Source organism: Rattus norvegicus, chromosome 11, assembly GCF_021556685.1.
Source record: "Rattus norvegicus strain SHRSP/BbbUtx chromosome 11, alternate assembly SHRSP_T2T, whole genome shotgun sequence".
Classification (NCBI taxonomy): Eukaryota; Metazoa; Chordata; class Mammalia; order Rodentia; family Muridae; genus Rattus; species Rattus norvegicus.
The window spans coordinates 42,733,821-42,760,197 of NC_141544.1; the positions used below are offsets into that span (position 1 = coordinate 42,733,821).

The 26,377-nt window shown below is 48.8% G+C and overlaps 1 protein-coding gene across 12 annotated transcripts in view; it reads right to left on the reverse strand.

The window, feature by feature from the left end:
* Window positions 1–26,377, reverse strand: part of Tiam1 (TIAM Rac1 associated GEF 1) — a 320,703-nt gene that overhangs the window by 38,764 nt on the left and 255,562 nt on the right. For all 12 annotated transcript variants that reach the window (XM_087576457.1, XM_087576448.1, XM_087576451.1 and 9 more), the window contains 3 exon segments: window positions 23,386–23,467; window positions 16,726–16,812; window positions 11,019–11,243 (listed from right to left, as the gene is read on the reverse strand). In XM_087576457.1, the coding sequence (XP_087432583.1) occupies window positions 11,019–11,243; window positions 16,726–16,812; window positions 23,386–23,467 (394 nt within the window).

Below are 26,377 nucleotides of genomic sequence, written 5' to 3' on the forward strand. Positions count from 1 at the left end.
TCTTCCAGAGGTCCTGAGTTCAAATCCCAGCAAACACATGGTGGCTCACAACCATCTGTAATGGGATCTGATGCCCTCTTCTGGTGTGTCTGAAGACAGCTACAGTGTACATTATATGGGGTTGGGGATTTAGCTCACTGGTAGAGCACTTGCCTAGCAAGCGCAAGGCCCTGGGTTCGGTCCCCAGCTCCAGAAAAAAAAAAAAAAAAAAAAAAGAACTGGAGTAGCGGCTCAGTCACGAAGAACACCGGCTGCTCTTCTGAAGGAGCAGGGTTCGATCCCCAGCACCCACGTGACAGCTCACAACTGTAACTACAGCCCCAGGACACTGTGCACATGTGGTGAACAGACACACACTCAGGCAAAACACCCACAAACACGAAACAACAAATACAACAATAAAACAAGCAAAGCAACAACAACAAAGCACGCATGAGAGTTTGGGGGTGGAGAGTTTGGGGGTGGAGAGTTTGGGGGTGGAGGAGAGCTCGGTGGTAGAGTCCTTGTCGAGCAAGAGCGAGGCTCCAAACTCTAAGTCTCTGGAAGCAGATAAACAAACAAACAAACAGGGAAAGACTCTCAAGACAGAGATGACAGTAAGAACTTCCTAGAAACAGAGTGAGGGCATTTACCTCACCAAGACAAACAACAACACCGATAACAACAACAACAACAACAACAAAATGCCCTCTAAAAGATGTACTTCAGGGGGAAAAGAAGAAACACAATCCTAAAGCAGTCTGTTTCAGAAGCTGAGATGATGAAACGCTGACACACAGGTAAGGCTTAAAATATAAACCCCCACCTCCTCTCCCCGAAAGACACCTGGGCATAAACAACCTCACGGAGTTTCGAGGAAACGAAGCTGAAGGGGTTAAAACTCAAAGGCTCTGCAAGGTCAAAATTGATTCATCCGTCACGAAGGCAGTAGAAAAACTAACTTTGGTTTCTGCTAGGTTAAGAATCAGGTCCAACTTCCAGAAAGGGGTGGGGACATCAATCCACCCACAAAACCTCCTACCTGAAATCTGTCCTGCCTACAAGAAGTGCAGGGACAAGGATGGAGCAGAGACTGAAGGAACGGCCAACCAGTGACTGCCCCAAGTGAGACCCATCCCGTGGGAGAGAGCCAACCCCTGACGCTATTAATGGCACTCTCGATGTGCCTGCACACGGGAGCCCAGCACAACTGGCCTCTGAGAGGCTTCATCCAGCAGTGGATGGAAACATGCAGAGACCCACATCCAAGCATCAGGGAGAGCTTGGGAGTCCTGGGAGGAGTCGGGGATAGAAGTGAGTAAGTCAGAGGGGTCAAGGACACCACAACGAGACCCATAGAGTCAACCAACCTGAGTCCACGAGAGCTCAGCAGGTCTGACACACCAACCAGGGAGCAAGTAGGAGCTGGACCCAGACCATTAAACATCTGTAGCACACGTGCGGCTTGGTCTCCATGTGGGTTCCCTAACAAGCTGAGCAGGGGCTATCTCAGCCTCTGTCCCCTGTCATTGGATCCCCTTCCCCTACTTGGACTGCCAGGTTGGACTTCAGTGGGAGGATGTGAGGGGAGGGATTTGTAGGGGTAGGAATGGGAGAGGGAAGAGGGAAGAGGGGCTGTGACCCAGATGTAGAGTGAATAAAAAACAGAGGGGGAGAATTCATGTCCAAACTGTAAGAGCAAACAGTCAAAGAACAGGGACAGGTTATGTAAGTTGTAAATGGAATTTAAAAATGAAAGTCGGGAAAGAGAAGGGAAAATAAGTAAGACAAATGAAATGAGATCATAGAGACAGAAATGAGATCACAGAAGCAGGTCAGAATACACAAATCTGCTAAAAAATAAATAAATAAATAAATAAATAAATAAATAAATAAAGACAGTATAAAGCCAGGCCCCTGTAGCACGATCGATACAAGAAGTGAACAAGAACACATGGAGAGGAGTCAGAAGATGGAAAGCACAACCAGGCACCAGAACGCTCTATAAATGAGTAAATTCTACAGGCTCCGTTAGGACACAGACAATACAAACGTTTATGACGGTTAAGCTTGATTCATGAGTGATTTTCTAACCCTAGTCCCAAGGATTAGCAACTTGCACAAGCAGACCACACTGGCAACATCTTTCCTAGAACTAATTTCTTTTTCTTTTGAATAAAAATCCAACGGCACCAAAGACAGTAAAGAAGACAAACAAGACAGGTCCTTTCCCTGCAGAGAGAAACCCAAGATAAACGTGCAGTAACACAGCACGGGCATAGAACAGACTGCTCAGAAGAGCCCCCGCCCCTGGGTGCAAGTGTGACACTTGGCAGACGCCCGCATGCAGCCTGGAAAGACACAAACATCTGACAAATGTCGCAAGTGCCTTGATGGCCCGTGTTGGAATTAAAAAGAAGGAAAGACAACCCCTGGATTCTACTCACCCCATTCGAGGAAAACAGCACCAGGTGGACACAAGCAAAAACGTAAACAATCTAAGTTTTAAGTCTCTCCATCGGAAATGTATCGGGCAAATACAACTAGCAAGAGAGAAGGCAAGGGCACACAATACAGGTCTGAGGCTTGCAAAAGTCACAAGCTCAGTCCCTCTTACCCTACTTGGAGCACAGTGCCAGGCTGGGTCAAGACTTGCTTTGATTTGTAGAAAGAGTCTAAGTGAACATAGACACATTTCTCGCCAGGGCCCAAGTGGCACAGCGTATGTTCCTGCAGAGAAACTTCAAACTACAGCCTCAGGGATGGTGGGCTTCGTGGAGAGGAGGACCCATTGAAGATCGAATATATGTGTGGCTCATGTGATGGAGACCCAATTACATGCAAGCAAGAGCAGGGTCAATAAGGAAGCCTCAGACAGGCCACGTGAGGGTGAGGCACTCAGCAGAGTCTCCAAGGCTGGCCCTGAGGCTGGCCCACGCTGCCAGGTTACAGAGGACTGAAGTCCTGTGTGACAGTAACCACTAACGGGTCAGGGCTGGGTGCTAATGACCAAAGTAAACAGGACAGAGGAAGTGACCATGGCCGGCTTCAGGAATGCTGAGGGGAAGCATAGGACAGGGTCTGATCTGAATATGGTCTCCTTCCCATATTCAGTGGGCTTACCCACACGCTCACATACACACTCACACATGTGCGCACATGCATGCACACACACACACACACACACACACACACACACACTTGCTTTCCAGACTCTGCAGTGGTCTTTATACAGAAGCCACTCTTCCAAAACAGAGGCTGATGGAACCGTCCTCTCCTTTAGGGTGTTCTCACCCTCATTCATCAGGAAATGGCGCCCTCACAGGCAGCTCTGTTAGAAACCAGTGTAAGAGCTGAAGACAGGCTGAGGAGGAGGCTATGAACTGGCTAAGGCAGGAAAAAGTCCGCCTGCATCCCAGTCTTGCACATGGCCTGGCACAGAGGAGGCTCCCACAGGAGAGTAAGGAAGCCCAAGCACCCTCGGGAAGAGCCTGCTGGCTCAAAAGCTACCACAAATCAAACCCACCGGTGTGGACAGGTGAGAGCGCCCCTGGTTTCTAAATACATTTTGAGGTCTAAAAACCTTTGTAAGTCATTCACTGGCCCTCCTCCCGCTGGCTGAGACCGGCACAAGGCAAACCCATCCACAAGACTTTACCTTACAATTTACCTGTCGCTTATCCAGATCATACTGCATTCATTTTGTCTTTCTCTGGACTCAGTGAGAAATAAATAGGAAGGAAAAAACAACCCAAGACTTGATGAAATATATAATCAATGTGTTCAAGGCAAGCAAATTCTCTAGGGCAAACATTTCCAGAAAGGGAAGTGTGTGTGTGTGTGTGTGTGTGTGTGTGTGTGTGTGTGTGTGTGTGTTTGTGTGTGTGTAAAACTTTCAGGAAATGGCTCCTCTTTCACCATGTGTGTCTGAGGAATCAAACTCAGGTTGTCAGGCTTGGTGGCAACTCCTTTAAATAACAAACCATCTCCCCAGCCCCTAGAAAAAAGTTATTACTAAGACTGTAATTTAAATGACGAGAAAATGAGGTTGATGGATGGGTGGGAGTGGGGTGAGAAAAAACTGACAACCCCAAAGGCATTCGTCTGGGATTTGGCTGTTGGGCTATGCTTCCGTTTTAGTTTTCCATCGTGTCACAGCTACGCGATTCAAAGAATTCCATGTCCACCCCATAATAGGCATCAGTGTGAGCAGCCGACACATGTGGAGACCAACAGGTAACGTGAGGCAGCTGAGCACACGCTAAGTGGGCCTGCAGGAAGGTGTAGGTATGGAACCCAGCACTGAGTGGGCCTGCAGGGTGGCGTGGGTAAGGAACCCAGCACTGAGTGGGCCTGCAGGAAGGTGTAGGTATGGAGCCCAGCACTGAGTGGGCCTGCAGGAAGGTGTAGGTATGGAACCCAGCACTGAGTGGGCCTGCAGGAAGGTGTAGGTATGGAACCCAGCACTGAGTGGGCCTGCAGGAAGGTGTAGGTATGGAACCCAGCACTGAGTGGGCCTGCAGGAAGGTGTAGGTATGGAGCCAGCACTGAGTGGGCCTGCAGGATGGTACAAGTATGGAACCCAGCACTGAGTGGGCCTGCAGGATGGTACATGTATGGAACCCAGCACTGAGTGGGCCTGCAGGCTGTGCAGGTATGGAACCCACCACTCACCAGGCTAAGGACCAAGGATCTCAAGGTTGAGCTAACCTGGGCTAGGTGGTAAGTCAGAGGCCACCTTGGGGTAGAGTAAGACCCTGTGTCAAAAAGAAAACAAATTTGGGTGGGAGAGGTAGCTCAGCAGGTAAAGGCAGCTGGACGCCAAGCCTACAGATCTGAGTTCAACTTGAGAGACACACATGGCAGGAGGAAAGAGCTGACTTCTGCACATCGTCCACTGGCTTTCACACGGGCCATGATAAATGCACATGTACAATGTGCACGAGTGCACACACACACGAGACCATAAAATAGAAATGTAATCAAATACAAGGTCATAAAGATTTTGGATTTGGGTATGACTGATCTTGTGAGCTTGGAGCAAAAGTAAAATACATTAATGATTTCCAGAGTTATTTTTATTTCCTGTGCACTGGTGTTTTGCCTGTGTGTATAGATGTGCTTGCTCTATGTGCTTCCCTCAAGAGAGGCCAGAAGAGGGTATCTGAACTAGAATTACAGACAGTTGTGAGCCGCCATGTGGGTGCTGGGGATTAAAACTGGGTCTTCTGCAAGATAAACAACTGTTCTTAACTGCTCGGCCATCTCTCCCACTCCAACACTAATGATTTTTAAAAACAATAAAAATGAAGGCCCCCAGTCTGCAAAATTACCCCCACCCCTAACACAACACACGCTGAATCTGGCAGCTGTCGTCAATCAACTCTTGCTGCAAATCAAGACAAGGCGTTTGGATCCTCCACACCCCAGCAGGACCCACAGAGACTGTGCTAAGTGACAGAAGGCAAGGGTGCCAACAGCTTACAAGGCGCATGTGTCTGCGAACTTTTATCACCAAACAGAGACCATGTGAGTCTTCAGGGAATCTACTGGGCTGGACCAGATTTGTTTGCAAGAAGACAGAGCTAAGCACTTGCTCTTTTGTGGTGTCCCTCCCTGCTCCCTCAGAGCAGAGCCCTGGGAAATCTCCATGTCACGTCAGAACAAAGTGGGGCCTTCCATCTGTGTATGGCACAGAAGGCTCTCACTGGCCAGGCAGATCCTGCGCTGTCTGGGCCTGGTGCAAACAATTCCTCCTTTGAACCCAAGTGCCTTAGTCTTGCAAACACAGGGGCCTTTCCTGTGACCCAGATGCCAGGGAATCTACTTCCTGCAGGAGGTGCATCTGTGCTCACCAAGGCACACAGCTTCCTCTCAGCGGCAGACAAATAACGCTGGAAGCCTATCAAAGGGTCTGGCTTGGGCTCTCCAATCTGGGCTGGTCTGAACGGTCTCTAATGTGTCACTGGCCTGCTGTCCATCACCGAGGCTCAGCTCTCTCTAGCTCAAAATGCAAGAATTGCCACTTTAAAATAAGAAGCGGCAGGCAGTTGTCCTGTTAGAGAGCCCGGTGTCCTTTACCACAGAAGTGCAGGCTCCTCACTGAGATAAAGCAAGATGCCTGCCTCACCTCAGTCAGCCAAGTAGATGTCTAGGGAGCATACACCAGAGCGGCACTGCACTGAAATGAACATCAGCTCTGATAACAGAACTTAAGAGAGACACAATGGGGGGGGGGGGGAGGAGGAGGAGGAAGAGGAAGGGAGGGAGGGAGGAAGAGAGAGAGAGAGACAGAGAGAAGGAGGAGGAGGAGGAAGGAGGGAGGGAAGGAGGGAGGGAGAGAGACAGAGACACAGAGAGAGACAGAGACACTAGTACTTGCTACATTACTTAAGTTTACCTCTCTCAGTAATCTTGCCTGTCACCCAAGTGACGGCATGACAGACTTCTATCGCTGTTCCTGGCCCTATCCTGGCAACTTCTGAAAAGAGACCCCAGATGCCACTTAACGATAATTCTTACAGTTTGCATAGAAGTTGGCTTTCTGCATAATTACTGTTGCAAGTAGCCTTGTTTCGTGGATGAATTTCTTGGTCTCTATCCTGTGCCGCAATACTTACTCATTTTGAAGAAGCCACCATTAAAAACGTGTCCTTCTCTCTTTCCTTAGCATGCCTGGCAGAAAAGGGGAGTGGCAGATGAGCGCATTACTAATGCATAAGTGCTTCAGGAGGCTTCCAAGAAACTCAGGATCTGTATCTGTCTTCCCGCACAGCACGGAGGCTGGCTGAGACGCTCAGCTGAACGAGGCAGATACCTTCTAATGAACCTGGCAGGGGTGCTTGACTAGGGGAGATCTTTCAGGGGGAGGGGGGGCAGTGGCAGTGTCTGGGGCATTTTGCTTGGGTTGGGCAAGTACTACGGTCTCAGGGAGATTATGGGGATGCACAGAACCTCACACCAGACAGAGAACTGCCTGACCCAAAATGTAAGAACTTACTGGGGGCTTCTTAGAAACTCTGTTTCCAGGTTCTCACCCCGCCTCCCCTTCACTTCAGGGATCCTCCTAGAACCACACTCGCTGAGGGAACTCCCCCTTTTTATGCCTCGGCTCCCTTCCTGGCGTGTTCATGAACACGTGCTTGGGAGAGAAAGAGTGAGGAAAGGAGGACTGGAACTGGGTCTTAGAATCGATGGCAGCGCAGACCTGGGCTTCCAAGGCAACACGAAGACAATTAAGAGATGCAAGCTGTGCGTTCCTCTCTCACAGGGAGTGAGGAGAAAATGCACTCTGTGGTCAGTTCACGGATTTCCAACATAAAAAACCTCAATGGCGTGGGTCCTGAAATGGTATCACACTCTGGTTGTCACTAGGACCCAGGTCAGAGAGAGTCTACGAATGGAGAGTTGGTGGGCTACGTGGCTCCAACTCTATGGGAGTCACTCCATAAGAAACCGAGGGACACAGCCGTGCAATGAGCTCCAGGGGCTCGGCGCCCGGGAATACAGAACTCCTTCTTGCCACCCAGAAACTGTAGCTTGCAGACGTTCATGAAGCTGTCAGAGAAGCCACTTGCTGCTGGCGGGAGCTGAAGAGCAGGTGGGGAGGAGGGGCGACTGGTTGTCGGTCAGACAATCCCATGTGCTTGGTGATAGAGATTGGCTTAGGATGGGAACTGTTTCTAATATGATTACTGTTAACTCCAAACATTTCATTGACTCATTTAACCGTCACACGGACCTAGCAAGATAGCAGTGTCCTCTTGTCTTCCCTTCATAATGAGGACACAGTGTAGAGTGCTGAATCAGGACCCACAGGACCAGGGGCTAACATCAAAATGAACACAGTCCCCAAGAACCTGGTCCGGGGCCTATTTTTAACCATCAGTCTATGATGTTTCTACCTACAGGGTTCAAGCTTCCATATGAGAAAGGGGTTCAGAAATAACCAGAACTTGAAAGAGAATCACAACCTTCAATCAGGGCTCTCAGGGGAAGGCCTAGTCAATCCTGCATGCAGGACAGTCAGTACCAGGGCTCACGTGGGCCTCAGAGCCCCTGAGGTGTTCACACTCCCCACCTAGATCACTAAATGTTCAGGATGACCATCTTAAAGACACCTCAGCACTGAACCCCCAAACTCGTCACTCCGGATGATTCTTATTTTTAGTTACTTCTAAATTTAGGCCCAGGTTGGAGTCCGGCCGACTCATTGTCCAACCGCTCTGTGCTCGCTTAGGTCATCTGCTGAGCGTGCGTTATCTCTGCCTTGATGTGGGGCAGGCTGGCTGGGTGTCCCATCCTGTTTCCTCGCTTTCCCTGTTATCTTCCGCTGCTAAATAAGGATCAGGAAGTGGAGGCACTCGGAAGGTGGAGACCCAGGTGGGGCCCACGAGCTCCATGTCACAGCCATTTGGTTGGAAATAACAAAGAAGAGAACAAATCCCTCCAGAAAGCTCCAAAGTCGGAGCGGCGTTACTGTTCTGGACCAGGTCGTCGGTTCAGTAGGGTTGGCACAGAGCCTCCACAGGTGCCTGGTCTACTACGGGGTGTGAGTGTGTGTGTGTGTGTGTGTGTGTGTGTGTGTGTGTGTGTGTGTGTGACAGGAAACCCAGTGTTGTGTATAAGACTCCATCAAAGGCAAGACAGTGAGTCTATACACAGAATACACCCAGCTCCTTCTAAAACAGACTCATACAGGCAAGAACACTTTTCACTAAAAACAACTGTGCCTAGTCTACTCTGATCTCAGAATGCAAGGGGCTGAGGCAGGAGGTTCCCAAACATGGGGCTAACTAGGGATATATAGTGATATAGGCTAATCCGGGCTATACAGCTAGCCCCTGTTTCAAAAGCAGACACTCCCTTAAGGACACTGATGGAAATAATCTGTGCATATACAAATGATCTTTTCAGTAAGGAATAGACAGTAACAGGAAGTAAGGAAGCAGACTGTGAGCGAGAGTCTGGCTATACAAGGGTGTACAAATTTATCTCTAAGGGCCCAGAGTGTGATACTCTATGGCTTTGCAGACCTGGAGGCCCCACCACCATTCAGTCAGCCACTGTGATGGGGAGAGAACTCAAGATGTGAACAGGCAGATCCCGGTCACTCAAAATCAGGTGGGGTGGCCCGGTTTCTGTTTGTGGATTATAATATTGTAGTTCTGAATTTGTATCTATACACAACAGAAATGACAATGATAGAGAGTTAATCCAAACACAGTCACACACACACACACACACACACACACACACACACACACACACACACACACACACGTCTTGTGTGCCTGCACACAAAGTCCTTAAACAATCTAATTGCGCTTCACAAGACTCGTTTGGTCTCAGAATAGAGGCCGGTTTGGTAGGATTACAAGTGCCACCTTGTGGCCATCTGAGAGGCAGCCTCCATGGTCTTGTTCCCCTTTCCTTGGCATTTGCCAAGCTTTTGAAGTGTGAAGACCATCATGACAGGGCAACCCTAGAGGTCAATGGTAACTAAGCACAACCAGGTTTCTGAAGCTTCAAATTACCAAACTCTTGCCAGAGCCACTAAACAAAACCACGAGCAATCGCAGGGCCTCTCGCTTAAGCAGCAAGCTGTAGAATATGACAGTGGTGATGAACGATACACATGCACACACACACACACACACACACACACACACACACACACGTACACATACACATGTACATACATGTACAAACACATGCACACACGTATACATACACATGCACACACATACACATGTACACACATACACATGTACACACATGCACACACACATACACATGCACACACACATACAAGTACATATACACATGCACACGTACAAGTACACATACACACACATGCACACGCACGTGCGCACACGCACCCACACGTACACACACGATACAAGGCAGACACTGAATCTAGAGATCCACAACCATCACCATCCTGCTTGCATGAGACACTGCCACTGCCTCAGACTTCTTTCCTCCCCGTGAAAACACGAGATGAAGAGAAAATAAGTCTGAAACCAAGACTAGCACCTCAACCCAGAACTTAGCACAGACCATACAGGCCCTCTGCCTGCTCACTAGGTGGGAATGGGTCACCTGTGTGGGAAGCTAAGAAAAGACACCTGTTCTCAGAAAACAGACAAGCTGGACAGACGGATGGACAGACAGACAGACAGGGAGGCAAGGAAGGCGAACATCACACAAGCCAGGCATGGAGACGTTGTCCTCTCATCCCAGTACTGAGAAAGCTGAGGCAGGGAAATCTCGGGTTCAAGACCAACTTAGGCTATTCAAGGAGTTCCAAGCCAGTCCGGGCTACAAAGTGAGAGCCTGTCAGAAGAAGACTTAAACCAAACAGCACGCTGCGGCTGCAGCCCAGACACACACTGCAGGGCACAGAGCTGGGGTTAGGGCTGGGCACTAACTCTGTGGGGGTCCCAGGAAGGCTGCCACGGCAGAAGGCACCAAGGTTTTTCCATCAGAATGAGGGCCAGAAGGCACAGGGAAGAAACTGGGGAAGGTCAGTGGAGGGGACAGGGTGGGGCAGGGTTTCCACTGAACAAATTCATGTTCACGGGATCCAAGCCAACCAAACGCCTGCTGGACAAGTTTCCTCACTAAGCATCTACTCTCTCTCACAAAGGAAGAGAAGCAAGGTGGGGTAGACTTCGATGAGGGAGCCGGAGAAGGCTGCAGTAGGATTCAGTATCCCAGGATCGGATGTGATCCCTGTGTCTCTATCCATAACCATGAAATGGTGGCCTCCCAACACTCACCGCTCTCCAAGATGACAATGAGCAAAGAAACAAAACTTTTCTGAGTAGGACCAGCAGACTTGTAGCAAAATAGACATTCCGTGACAAAAACGCCTTCTCTTTCCTTTTGAAATGCCAACAGGAAGCCCAGGGCTGGCTATCAGCTCCACTCACTAATACCTTCCCAGGCGTGCAGGAGCAGGCCCTGAGGTCGGCAGAGAGTGGTAGACCTCCTGAGGCACGGCTGGGTGAAGCGCAACCCTGGGCACAGCATACCTGGGTTGCTGGTGAGGAAGGTGAGGGGGCTCTCGCCAAGGTCCACAGGGCCGTCCACTCGGTGGGGTGGGTTCTCTAGCAGCTCCACTCCTCCCTCTGGCTCAGGGTAGGTCCTCACCAGGAGGCCCAGAGAGGGCTGTGAGAGGAAATCTTTGAGCATAGATGAGTTCAGGGTACCAGCGGCACGGTTATTGATCTGAAGAATCTCGTCCCCCGCCTTCAGGCCTGCCAACGCACGATGGAAAAGTTTTAATGTCACACAAACCAGAGCACAACAACTTGCAAGTTCTGTCAGGAGGGGTACGCCCAGCTCTCCTGCCGAGTCTCATAGTCTCAGGGCTGCTGTGAGCAGGCTGCAGTGCTCAACCAGGTGTGAGAGGACTCTAGAGCCTTCCCAATGCTGTGGACCTTTAATACAGTTCCTCACACTGGGGTGACCCTCAACTACAAGATTGCTTTTGTTGCTACGTCACAACTGTGATTTTGCTACTGTTCTGAATCTGAGGTGCTGGATATCTGATATTCGACCCCACGGGTTGAGAACCACTGCTCTAGCCCTCCTCTTCTGACCCCAGTGAGTCACCTCAACAATCACTAATCCTTGGATGTGCTCTAAGCATCTGCCAGTTTCCCTTTTCAAATGTCAATTCTGGTTAACTCTCCAAGATGCAGGCGCCTTGGAACCCCGGCAACAGTGTACACATTTGTGTCCATCAAACATTTTTAGGAAACAAAAATGCAGGAAGTTGCTTCTTTCTATCACAGTAAGGTTGCTGTTTTGGGATTTCCCCTCCCCCCCCCCAAACTTATAGAGAGATGACAATTTACAGAAGCTAATGCAGTTGTTATCACTGCCCCTGCCTTTGGCCCCCGCACCCGGGAAAGCACATCTCGAGTTTCATTTTGGTAGGGTCCCCACAGGTTTCTGCAACCTTGGCGGAGCACATCTGGGAAAAGAATAATGTTTGGAACTCATGTGCCTAGTTGGGAACAAGTCTAACCTGGGAGAACACGAAGCTGTGACCAACACAGGGGCAGTTCCAAACCTTAATTACATTCCCACTGCTTGGGCAGAGGGAGGCCGAGGGAAGGAGCACACTGCTAAGGGACAGAGGGAGGGAGGAAGGGACTGAGGCAGACAGGACCTGAGAGGAGTCATGGATCCCAGCTCTGACTCTGTAGAAGGATCTAGATTCTAAATCTAGATTTCAGAGAGTTCTCACTTCTCAGACTTGGAGCACACCCTGGCTATCCTGGCTCAGATTTTCAAAACTTACAACACCCATCACTGAGCACAAAATGCACACACGCATGCATGCACGCCCCGAGCGCTGAGGAGATGGAAATGAAATGTGAACGTTTTTGTGTCAAAGGTAAAATTCTGCTGGGTAAGCAAATCTTTGTTTTTTTAAGCGCTATTTGGTTATTTATATGTGCGTTTTCTCCGAGGGCCCATCTGCACACCAGAAGAGAGCATCAGATTCCATGGGACTATAGTTAGAGAGGTTGCGAGCCTCCACATGGGTGCTAGGAATTGAACTCAGGACCTATGGGAGAGCAGCCAGTGATTTTAGCCACTGAACCATCTCTCTAGCCTAAAATGACTCATCTTTGGGTAAAAAAAAAAAAAATCTAGAGCAGTATAATATTTAAACAGAAAAATAAAAAATTCCAATATATGGAATGTTGCTGTTTGGTTTTGGTGCAGACGTGCATGTGTGCATGTGTGAGTGTATGTGTATGTGTATGTGTGCGGGTGTGTGTGTGCATGTGTATGTGTGCATGTGTGTACATGTATATGTATGCATGTATATGTGTGCATGTGGGGGGGGGGTGGAGGGAGAGAGGGAGAGAAGGAGAGCGAGAGCACGCATGGGTGTGGATGTCCTGGAACTCACTAAATGGCCCAGTCTGACTCTGAACTCTCAGAAGCCCTGCCTTCGCCTCTCGGGTGCTGGGATAATTAATACACGTGTGCCACCATGACTGGCTTTGGTCTTTTCTCCAACAACTCAAATAACCATAATTTAGATATTGCAGGATATTAGATATTAGGATACAAAGATCTGAGTGCCAGCAACCACTTAGGAAGGAAGTTTTTCAGAGAGAAGGTTCATGCAATCAGCAGGGTAAGAGCCTGGTTGTGAGCCTCCGCGTGGTTGTGAGTGTTGGCCCCCGAAAACTACGTCCCTGGTCTGGCACCTGGGGGTGCCACTTTCCTTAGAAAGAGAATCTTTACTGTTGGAACCATGAGATATTGGATTCCGTTTGTCAGGCCTTATGCCCGACAGTGTTATAGCCACAAGCCCACAAATATATGGAGCCATTAGAAACTGGATGAGACTGGAGCGGTTTCTCTCCACAAGAACCCTGGGGGGAAGGGGGGAGGGAGTAGCCAGTGAAACCCTGACTGGCTTCTCTGGAACCACAAGGACATCAACTGCTGCTGCTGGCGTAAGCCACTCAGCCTCCAGGAGTTTGTTATGGCAGCACCGGAAGACAACACAGGGCGAGTTCTTCTCAGGATGAGCATTGAGAAGAGGGGGCCATCAGCAGTGCTGTGCTGTAAGAACCTCACTGTGTCGTCCTTCTGTCACGGCTGCGGCATAGCCCGGCTCTGTGACCGTTGGCGGTTACTGAGTTACCCCCAGACTCAGTCTCTCAAATTAAGCTAATTGTGTGGATAGACACTGAGCAGACACTGAACAGCCTGAAGATACTCCATAGACGTTGGTTCTCCATGTTCTTATTCATCTCCAACCAACCCTGGAGATAACAACTGGCCATGGAAACTGTATCTATGCAGCACGCAAACTGTTTGGAGCAAGATGGTGGATGCCTTTCTCAACCGGGCTATGTCCCGTGCGGCTGCCGTGTAAATACTGGGTGATGATAAATAGCTCTTTGGTGATCTCCAAGTGAGAATGACAGTCCAAACAGGGCTGTGATGAGTGGGGGTGGGGGTGGAGAGGTCAAAGGGCGCACGAAGGTACAAGAGCCAGTCTTGCAGGAGTGACCAATATGAGGCCCAATGTCACATGGCCTGTGTGTGAAGAGCAAAGGGTGGGAATGGGACCAAGGGACCCAGATGCAGCACAGGAGAGCCAAAGCCCAGTGTGGCCAGACAAGGAAAATGAAGGGGTGTGTTCATGCAACAGATGTTCAGATCCGAGTAGGCAGCGCTCCCCTGGTCTCTCTTCTCAACAGACTCTGGTCATTTTAACCGGGAGGCAGGCACCTGGGCTGTGTTCCAAAGCCTGTCAGAGCTCCATCCTACATGCTCATGGGTAGTCAAAGAGCTTGGACTCGCTGGATGTGGGGAGGAGATATCTCACAGACTACAGGTATCAAAGGTTGACTGTACAACAGACTTAAGCTAAACTGGTGGCGTGGATGGAATCTGGGGAAGGGGGATAGTTGGTACTCAGAGTGCACAAATGGCACGTGTGTCCCACAGTTAGCCCTGAAGGGTGTGAGTTGGGATGTATGTTTTCATTAATTGCTAGGTCTAACGCCCCGAGTGCCTCATCTTGGCACTGCCTGCCCTGAGTAGGGTGCCGGGGAGACATCTGTTTTCATCAAGCACCGGGGTTCTCAGAGTCAAAGGAACAGGATGTGACTAATGCCAGGAGATCCCCCACCCCTGGCCACGCCAACAGCACACTCATCCTGCTGAAAGCGATAAAGATCAGTCACCGGGTCTGGAGGGGAGCGAGCCCTGTCTCTGCTCTTGGCTGAGATACAGCTTGGCCCCCTCTGCAAGCTCTGGGCCCCAGACTGCCTGTGGTCTAGAAAAAACACAGGGAACAGAAAGGAGGCTCTCCTCCATGATAGCTAGCACTTAAACGATTCCCTCACACGTCACCTGCGTGCTGTCTGTGCACAGAGACTGGAGATCAGATCGTGATTCTCCGACTGTTACAGCACAGGGAGAAATGACCCACACGGGGCACTCACAGGCTGCCAGACACCCAGTACTACGCTCAGTTACTGCAGGGATGGAGGCAGGAAGAACCAGCACCCCTCTGCCCCCGGCGCTCCACTCAGAGCGCTTAACAACAGACTTGGTTAACCACATCTAAGTACAGCTGACAGTATAGCTGGGCTCCTGTATGATTTTCCCATTGCCTCGAGGGAACTAAAAATTCCACACCAAGAATGAAGGGAGGCGGTGTCTGAGGCTTACTGACCCACCTTCATGTTTTTTAAGTATAATGAACTGAGCACTGCCCCCTCAAACAAAACAAAACAACAATAATGTCTACCTGTGGCATCGGGAAGCAACCCCCCTCAGAAAGAGGTTCAGGCACATGTGGTGGAGATAATTACAATAGTTGTTGTAACTATATTATGTCAGAGACATTATTAAGTCAAAGTAAACCTCCGAAAACCTCACGGGAACTTAGGGTAAGTGTTGAAGCGAGTGGTCTCTCCTTAGAGGATCGCCACGGAAAGGCTAGGGACACAGAGAAACGGCCATGCTGCGCACAATAGGAAAAAAAAGAAAGAAAGAAAACGGGAACATCGGCTGCGGCTGCAAACCTCAGATCGCTGGGGATGGCTGGCAGCCACCAGATCTAAGAGACATCTGACCAATTCCTCCCTGAGGCTCTGAAAGGAATCGATCCTCTCAATACCTTGGCTTCAGCCTTTCAGCCCCCTTCAACTGTGAGAGGGAAAATTTCTGTGCACTTGAGCCACACCGTTCGTTCTGTTAGTGATCCTAATGCTGACGGAGCACACGGGCTCCATCTTCTCTTGTACCCCCAGCAGGAGGATTCCAGGCGCCCCTTGACTACACCCACTGATAGAGTGGGGTCAGATTTGTGCTTAGCCGTACTTAAATCATCGGCGAGTGGCCGGTAATGCCTAAAGCAACATGTATGCTATGAAAAGGGCTGACCACATGGCGTTGCTCAGGGAGTGATGACAGGGACGAAAGCGACCATGTATGTGTCCAGTATTTACATAACTTTTCCTTAACAGCCCATCACCCAGAAGATTTTTCAGGGTGCGGCTAGTAGAATCCACAGGCCATGGTTACCTAGGCTGAGAAGGGACCCTGAGAATACAAAGAAGGAGCACGGGGCTCAGAGGCAGCCGAAACACATGCTAAGTAAGCTCTTGGAGGGCCAAAGGAAGACATAGCAGGGGAGAGCTGAGGGCGGGACGAGGAGGCTGGATCGAAATTCAACATCTGCAGACTTTCCAGGAAGTGACAGAGTGGAAAAGCCACTTCTGAGGAGGGTGCTACAGGTTCAGGCCATGCCTCTGAGCGCTGAGGACTAAAGCTCTGCTTCCTGCGAGCCCCAGGGCTCCCAGAAGATAAAGAACAACTGTAGTTAGAAGAGAACTTTGCAGTAATCCCTTGGACACAGGCTCAGAGTCACACACCCAAATTCATGATGTAAAACCCACCTCCTTGAGGTCGTCTGGAAGGAAACAAATTCTTTATGCACAACCTTTCTGAAAATGTGCTTCTCAAAAGGGAAACTATGAGATAAACAAGGGCCACTGGGGTGGGGGTGGGAGGTTGGCAGGTCTGTAGATCCTAACACTGGAGAGGCTGATGCAGAAAGAACATGAGTTCAAGACCAGCTTGAGCCGCATCAGGAGTTCCAAGTCAGCCTCAGCTACATACCAAGGCCCTGTCTCAAAAAGAGCAAAATAAAATGATGCAAACAAGCATCCACGGCTCCAGTCTTACCTTTCTTGGAAGCTAGCCCGGTTTCCTTGACGCTGTTCACGTAGAGCCTTCGAACGCCATCTTCGTCCACAGAAGAAAGCAAAAACCCTGCAGAACACAGGACAGAGACCAGGGCTCAGTTCTGCACGTTCAGCAACAGGAAGTACCCTGTAAGCACAGGGGCACGGCTATGTTTTGGGTTACACTTTGGAATTTTTTCCCCCTGTTGTTCAGATTGTTTTTACGCAGCAGGGGGGGAAATGTATTTTTAGATCATTCTAAAAGTAACTACTTGTAAAAGTAAATGTCACTAGGTCCATTAATCTCCATCCTCCACACTAGCCTGCCAGTGCAAACAAAAGGACATTAGTACTTCTCACCTGTTTCCTGGTAAAGGGCATCGAGCTGCTTTTTCCACCCTCTTTCCTACCCTGCACAAAACGGGCTCAGCAAGACACAGCCAGAATACAGCAAATACATAGGCGAGTGCCAGCAGCAAACCACTGAACTGAGAACGGGACCCCCATTGAAGGAATCAGAGAAAGGACTGGGAGAGCTTGAAGGGGCTCGAGACCCCATATGTACAACAATGTCAAGCAACCAGAGCTTCCAGGGACTAAGCCACTACCTAAAGACTATACATGGACTGACCCTGGACTCTGACCTCATAGGTAGCAATGAATATCCTAGTAAGAGCACCAGTGGAAGGGGAAGCCCTTGGTCCTGCCAAGACTGAACCCCCAGTGAATGGGATTGTTGGGGGGAGGGTGGTAATGGGGGGAGGATGTGGAGGGGAACACCCATATAGCAGGGGAGGGAGAGGGGTTAGGGGGATGTTGGCCCAGAAACCGGGAAGGGAAATAGCAATCGAAATATAAATAAGAAATACTCAAGTTAATAAAGATAAAAAAAACCCACAATCGATTAATAAATTACTTAATATCCTTGCTTTTAAAGGAGAAAAAAAAAAAAAGAACAGGCTGAGCGGCTCAACACACAGGGTCCCTCACCTATGTTTATTCCTCGTCCAGTCTACATCTTAGGATATGTGGTCCCTGGGTGTGGTGTGTGCTCACCCAGATGTACTGCTGCAAGGACATTGCTTTAACTTCTCATCACATTCTGAAGCTCACGTTATACTTACCGTTTCATACCGGAACGTGGTTAACAGATTTCATGCTCTACTAGTGACTATCAGAATACTAAAGTTAACCAACGCTGAAGGGAGAAGAGAACGTTGTTTAAAAAAATGGGAGAGGGAGAGAGGGAGAGAGAGAGAGAGAGAGAGAGAGAGAGAGAGAGAGAGAGAGAAAGAGACAGAGAGACACAGATAGACAAAGAGAGAGACAGACAGACCTATTTATTATAAGGGTAGATGCCACGGAGACCTTTTAAGCAATGTCAAAATGAGAGTTAAGTTTTCTGTTGAGTTCATGGTACTAGGAGATAGGAAACCCCGTGTAGGCAAGAAAGGCCACCAGCCACTGCTAATTTTCCAAGTCCTATACCTTTCTTACACAGAAAACAGAACTTCTTCACTATATTATTAATTTGGGGAGGGGACAATTAAACTGCTAATGAGAGGTGTTGAGAGCCAGTCTGATTAGTTGGAAGACAAGACCAAGGCAGAGGTTGCTCTGGAGCCATCGGTGACAGTGGTCATTCGGGAATTCCCTTCCATTCCTGGTGCTGAAAGATTGCTGACCAAGGAGTGAGCGAGGCAGGAGATCCACCAGTCCAAGCCCTAGAGTGAACTATGAAATCCTGCACCAAGTACTTGGGTACACACAATACAGACATGAGAAACACACCCAAGCCCTGAAACTGCTGGGTAATCTCTGATTGTGAACAGAGCAAACCATGGGCACAACTTCCTTTCCAAAGACCAGGAAAGAATGAGAAGACTTTACAAAACACAGCATCCCGCGGGACTAAGTGTGGGGACAGGGCTGAGGTGAGAGCCTCTTGCTGGAGCCTGCATCACAGTACAGCACAGGCATTGTGGTGAGATCGATGGAACCATCTCCTACATCAACAAGTCTAAAGGGAAACCCTACTTTTAGCTGAATGAAGAACACGAAGCTCTTCGGCCACTCAACAAAGGTTTTAAGTGGGATGGGAACACTCCACTCTCAGCGAGCTTTAACAAAAGCCAACACGATTGCCAACAGGAACAGAAGGAAATCATTCAACATCAAGCTAAGGTGTCCAACAGTTAGGAGGCTGTCATTGTAAAAGCAGGAAGGCGTTATGAGAGGTGAGTGGCCTAGTGACCTAGAAAAGGAAGTAATTAAGACTAAGGGAAGAGAAGAGACCATCAGCTGATTTGATGAACTACCAGGAAATCCCTCATACCGACATCCATGGCCAAAGGGAATCCACAACACAATACGCCGCGGTGGAGAATCAAAAACTAGGTCTGGGATAAATTAGCTGTGCAAGTACAGACAGCACACCATAAGGATGCGATCACAGCTAAAATACCAAATATTTCAGTAAATAATGTGTTTACCAAATATATACTATATATTTTACATATATATGCTATATGGTGTATGTATGTGCATATATACATGTATGTGTGTGTGCATGCGTGTGTGTATATATACATATGTGTGTATACATTTATATATATATATATTTACTACTACTACTACTACCACTACTACTACTACTACTACTACTACTACTACTACTACTACTACTACTACTAAAATACTAAGTACTAAAACAGCATCAGCAGTGCCCTGCGACAAGGGAAAGCTTCAGAGTTGACCTGTGCACACTTCACGCAGAGACAGCACAGGACTGGGCTTAGTCTAAGCATTGTATAGCCTGAGCTTATTTTACAATAAGCCCTGAGTGCCACCGAAGGAATGACATGGAGAGAAACTCCCAAGTGTTGGCCCTTTCTGCTTTATTTTGTTGTTGTTTCTCTGGGTGGTCCTGGCTGTCCTGGAACTCACTCTGTAAACCAGGCTGGCCTTGAACTCAGAGATCTGCCTGCCTCTGCCCCTTGAGTTCTGGGATTAAAAGGATGGGCTCACCACCGCCCGGTCCATCCGTTACTGTTTAAAACTGTGCAGCTGTTAAGTTTTTCATCTTTTCCACCCTAAAACAGAGAGCAGCATTTGATACTGTTAAGATGCCCTGTGTCGGGGTGTGCTAACAGCCTGCATGCATGTGGGCTCGTATGTAAAGGAAACCTACACTTAGGCTGACGTCAGGGCTGGATGTGGACTGGCTGAGTCTGCATTAAGATGCCTAGGGAGTTCCTAAGGTCGGAGGCTATCAAATCATCCAGGATTTTAAGCTGTGTTGGTTAATATTGTCACTTTAACAAGAGTTAGAATCACCCAAGAGACAGGACTCCTGGATATGACTAGGTTAAAGTTAGCAGATCCAAACTAAAGGGGTGTGGCAGCATCCTCTTGGCTTAGGTTATAAATGACATAAGGAGGCTGAATGTGATATGGACCAGCTTCCTCAGACTCCTGCAGCCAGGACTCCGCTCCACCCCCCACCATGATGGACCACACCCTCAAGCTGAACTGACATAAACCCTTTTCCCACTGGGTTGCTTTTGCTAGAGTATTTCCTAACAGCAACGGGTAAAGTAACTACAACTCTTCCTTCTTTCCTGCCGATACGCCAACAGGAGCCCAAACACTGGCTTGGCTGAGGTCACCCTCATGCAGCAGGGCTTTCCAGCTTGAAGCTCTCGGGAGGCAGCTCCAAGTGGTTTGGCCCTGAGAACCTCTTCCTTCAGTGTGGTGCGGCCTCGACCTCCCAGCCATGGGGTGTGAACTGTGGGCGTTTTTGGTGGCCACAAAACTCAAACTGAAGCAAACCAAACCTCTTTATGTCAACCTGAGCCCCTCAATCATCTCTAAAGCACTGAGCCTGTACCCACATTCATAGCTTCACCTTCTGTGGCCATACGGAATGTATACAGGATAGGACCCATTCTCAACTCGGATTATAATATGCTCTTGCAACTGTTCTTTATAAGGAGACACTGTTATTCTCTCGATGTGTTTAACTGACAAGTTAAACTTTATCAGGAGTGGGAAGGTGGCCCAGTGGTTAAGAGCACTGGCTACTTTTGCAGAGGATCAGGTTTGGTTCTCAGTGGCTCACAACCATCTCTAACTGCAGTACCCTCTCCTGGCCTCCAACGGTGCTACACCAGGCATGCACGTGGTACACGGATAGACACACAGGCAAAACACACGCACGATTTTTTTTAATTGAATGTTATTATTCTATGCTTGTGTAGAGAATAAGAAAACACGAGGGCATAGAGCTCGATGCTATCTCCAACTTTAGCCCTTGTGGAACACCTCACAATTCACGCCCTGAGGAAGATGGAGGCGATTGGGTGTGGTTTGATGCCAAGTGCCTACTTCTCTGTTCCCCAGATCACTCGGTTGTAGGCCAAGAGTCTAAGAGCTTAGAAACGCACCTTTCTGCATTCTTACTAGTTGTCTGGAGTACAGGCAGAGGGAGTAGAGCACGAGGCTGCGGGAGCCAGCACTTGCTTACGCCAGTGCCACCAATTATGGCTTTTGTCACGGAGGTCACGCTTCTGTTGCATATTAAGCCCTTTATAAACATTAATTCTTGGCCACTGAGGATGTCCTCCAGGCTTTCTGATGTGTTTGGTTGGGGTGGGGGAGGGGGAGGGTCAAACAGTAAATGGCGTGAAGGAATAATGGAAGTGGGCAGAGGGACAAAATTAGGTTCTATTCATTAGGCCACAATTCTCTAATGAGTGTTTTGAGCTTGGATATTTGCCCGAGGCAGGAGACGCAGAAGGAATATGATACCATCTGTCTATCCAAGGCTTTGGGGGTTTGCAAACACTGAAAGGTTAACAGCTGTATTCAGAGAAAGATCTCGAAGGCGTGTGAGCAGCGGTCTTGACATTTCACCAGGACTGCAAGCTCCTTCCTGCACACAGTAGGCCCACGTGCATCAACCCCTTTGTAAATAGATGGCTCTGATTTGCTTAGAGCTGTCGCTGACACTGAGTAAGACCAGATTCACCACTTCCTCAGATTCCCCTCTGCAAAGACTCATCTCAGGTGACAGCTGCCCGAGGCCTGACTCAGGAGTAACCGTCTCTGACCAGTCCTCAGAGGACTCTGGAGAGTGTGACAGGGAAATGTCAGACTTGGGGCACGGGGCTTTGATGACTCTTACCTCAGTTAGCTTCACCTCTCCTAACATAGCCCTCTCCAGGCCTCTTCACTTCCTGTCCTCAAGTGCGAATTCCCTCACTGCTTAAGTTAAAAGCTCAAGGAAGGACCACACGTCAGTAATAGCAGAGTGTAGACAGCCATTTAGGGAAGGATGACACAGCAGGCAGGTCTGGGGTATTTGTTTGTTTGTTTGTTTGTTTGTTTCTGAAAGACCTGCACAGGTCTGAGGGAAATTTGCCAGCACTCTAACGTGGCTTGCATGTTTAAACAGTACAAGCGTGTACCTCAGAGGGAGCGCCTGCCTTCCTCCTGGGAGTCCAGGATTCTGGTGTGCGACAGGCAGAGGGTGTTCAGATGACTCGCTCTCCCAGAATGGCCTTGGAGACTGGGTCTCTACAAGCTTCCCAACAACAGCATAGACTGACTTTATGTTGCCCCACTCTGGCTCTAGGGTCTCGAGCCTCTCCTCTCACTCCAGTGGGGCAGCAATAAGTGGAAGCCTAAGGCTGTCGTCTCTACCTCTCTTCCTGGCCCTTTGTCTTCTCAGATTTGCTTGTGGTATTTCACTGTAGTAAGTCACAACCAGAGAGCATTGTGTGCCATGCAACCCAGCCGTGGCCCCAAGACCTCTACACGGCAACCAGTAAGTCCTTTCCTGTGGAGAAAGGGAGTGCGGGGAGGGGGGGCTGTTTATGGGCAAGGGGTATTTCCTTCAGTGTCAGGCATGATGGAAAATGAAATGATCCACTCCCACTACTGCCAGTTCCTTCTTTAAAAAAAGAAAAGCACTTATCTCTCTATTCACCCCCAGCCCCAACCCACCGTGTGTGTGTGTGTGTGTGTGTGTGTGTGTGTGTGTGTGTAAGTCTGTGTACATCTGTGTGCATGTGTCAGTGTGTGTGCATGTGTGTATATGTGCATGTGGTATATGTGTGTGTGTCCATGTGTGTATGCATGTGTATATGTGCATATATGTGCATGTGTATGCGTGTGTGTATGTGCGTGCATGTGCATGCATGTGTGCGTGCATGTGTGTGTGTGTGTGTGTGTGTGTGTGTGTGTGTGTGTGTGTGTGTGTGTGTATGTTATCCAGAAGCCAGAAGAGGGTGTTGGATGCCCTGGAGCTGGAGTTCAAAGCAGTTGTAAGCCCCTCAAGGTCCTGGCACCTGAATTTGGTTCCTCTAAAAGCAGCAAGTGCTCCTAACCACCAAGTTATCTCTGTGGTCCCTCTATCTGCGTCTTAGGGCAGCAGAGTCCCGTTGACTCAGGTTAGGGCCAGTGGCTTTCCTCGCTGTGCCGGGGTGAGCGCCTCTTTCATAGCTCAGCTGTGCTTCACAGCACAGGAGACGGACATGTCGCTTCAAACAGGCCCCAAAGGCTTTTTATTGAATGGTAAATGTGCACACGTTCTGTTCACAGATGAAACCCTCTAACCGGAAACACAAACACCCAAGAGCAAAGACAAACAAAAACCTACCGTAATTATCGGCGGCCGCGTCGGACTTCTCAATGTGGATGTTCTGGGTGACTTTCGGACAGATTTCGATTTCTTTGTAAAGCTGCAAATCGGAGAGAGGGGCGCTAATTAGGATCCCGTCATAGATAGCTTCCTAGGGCTGACCAGCATTTTGTAAACTTATTTTTTTTCATAATTGATACTTGAACGAAAGTAGATGCCACATCAGTCTTTTTATTGGGTTAAAACCTACAGCTCTCATCACCAAGCTCAGCGATGGTTTAGAAACAGCACTGTTTCCAACCACACTCCCTCAGCATACACACCACTCCATATAACACCCTAATCCACCACAGACCCGAAACACAACGGCCCCGTCATTAATCCCTCTAGTGCCGGGGCAGGGACTCATCAAAATCAAGGGAGGGCTATAAACAGGCTGAGTGAACATCTTCACAGCGATGGGCACCTCTGTGCTTTCACAGAGCATTCTCACAGGAGGAAATCCACAGTAGCATGGCCGGGTAGATACAAACTGTCTGGATGACGAGATTCTCTGTTAGCCGCTTACAAAATTAGCTACTTAATTAAGCACGCAAGTCGATCAATTATCTAGAAACCCAACACAGTCTAGAACGTGTTTCTGTATAAACGCAAGGTTAAAGTAGCATATAGCTCACACATGAGAAAATGTTTAAATCAACTGACATGAGTTTCAACTGTGTGTCTTTTCGTCCCAGACTGGGACAATCACAAATGGGGGGGCGCAGGCTGGTGAGAGAGTGTTTTAGCAAGTCTGTCAAGCCGGGGTAGACAGGGCAGGATCTGAATGCCGTCTTGCAAGCCCCAGAGATTTGGTTCTCTCTGTCCCACTGTGGTGACTTCCAGGCCAACTTGTGAAACCCAAAGGGGCCCAAGGTTAGGAGAGTGAACCTTCTTAGAAAAAAACCTAAAGCTGAAATCCAAATTTGAAGACAAAAGAGAAATGCAAACTATTACTGATCTTGAAATGGAATAAATCTCAAGCCATAGAATTTAATAGGAGCTTCATTCTGGGGCATCGAAGCAAAGTCCTCGGTGGCGGTGACCCCTGCCCCATCTCTTCAGGATGTTGTTTTATTCTGTCAAGAAGAAAATGCAGGGGCTAGAGAGACGGCTCAGCGGTTAAGAGCACCGACTGCTTTTCCAGAGGTCCTGAGTTCAATTCCCAGCAACCACATGGTGGCTCACAACCATCTGCAATGGGTTTGGGTGTGTCTGAAGACAGCGACAGTGTGCTTATATACATTAAGTAAATAAAAGAAGAAGAAGAAGAAGAAGAAGAAGAAGAAGAAGAAGAAGAAGAAGAAGAAGAAGAAGAAGAAGAAGAAGAAGAAGAAGAAAATGCAGGTTTCTCTCTTAAGTATTCTGTGACACGATGTGATGGGGCTTAGAGCTAGAATACCAGCTGTACAGCCTGGGTGTCGGGGAGCTTAATTCAATATGGTTTTATTTAGACACTTTGGAAACGGTTTGCAAAATTAAATCCCCCAATTAGAAAACTTCAGCGGTAGAGACTTAAGGATCAGGATATACAGCCACTAAAATTACAAATACAGAATTATTTAAATAAAGCTGACAAGACAGCAAGCAGCACAGTTCATCTCTGCCTTGGTAGTTTATTTTTAAGTAATGTGTGACAGCCAGTCCTTCCCACTAGGTGGCGGTATACACCCGTCAGTTCTGACCATCTCTGCAGACAGCCAGTGGGATACACTTGGCTCAGAATCTCTGCTCCCCACTGTGCCCACTGTCTCAGTGTCATATAAACCAGCCAGGGCCACACGCTCACTCTTGTGCTGCCCAAGACTGAGGCCAGGTTGAGCCAAAAAAACTTCTGTGTCTTAAAATGTGTTTTCTGAAACCACAGTTATCTGGGTTACCTTGAAAGCCAACCACTTTCTGCACAGGTAAGCAACACACATATTCAAGTTCCATATTTAAAGTAGTATTGAAGCATCTTCCCCAGCTCCTTTCGAAAACTAGATGGAAAGGATGATCAGATTTTAACACTGCTTTGACTAACCAGTTCTTGGGTTCTCACGAAATCATGTCCTGTCTCCCTGTCTCCCCTGGACACCCCAGCCCAAGCCACCATGGTCTCTTACCTCAGCTGCAGAAACCCTAGCCAGCAGGGCGTCTGCCTGCCCACTGCCCCATGCCCTGCGGTGAGTTTGCCATACACCAACCTTGAGGGGTCTGTTACAGAAGAGGTCAGCTGTTGTCATCGCTAGGTAACTCACAGGACTGGCTCCAGGACCTCCAGGACCCCAGAATACCCAAACCCGTGCACGCTCAACTCCTTTAGGGGAGACGGTGCAGTATTTGCATAAAAGCGATGTTCGCCAGCTCACGTGGATTTGACTTGTCTTTAGATTGCATTTGATACCTGCCCAATACAACTCAAATGATAGGTAAGTTGTCTTCACTTTGTATCATGTGGGGATAAGAACTGAGGCAGTCTACGCATATTCAGTAGGTCACGTCCATCCAACTGTATACTGCTCTGTGTGTTACAGAGAAGTCACAACAGGGAGCTTTCCTTTTGCTTCTGGGTTATTTTTGACTCTCAGTCTGCAGCTGAATGACTCCACAGACGCAGAAGGTCACGTGGAAGGCCCTTTCTCCCGGGTTCCCTTCTCCTTTGCACTGTGTCTGCACAGCCTCCCATTCCCCTTTAGCCCCTGTCCGTTGTTCCATCCTCTTGGTTACCTCACCACTTTACCCTCCCGGCATGGTACAGCCGGTTAAGGTGCTTCCTCCCCACCTCATGGTGAGCCAGGTTCCTCGCCTCTCTTTTGTACATGTAGATGTACATGTGTGTGTGCGTGTATGTGCACACATGCATGTGGCGGTCAGAGATGGGTGTCAAGTGCCTTCCCCAATCACTCTCTCTTCAAATTAGATGGCATCTCTCACTGAGCCTGGAGCCCAACAACTCAGTCAGGCCGGCCAGCCAGCCAGCTCTGAGGCT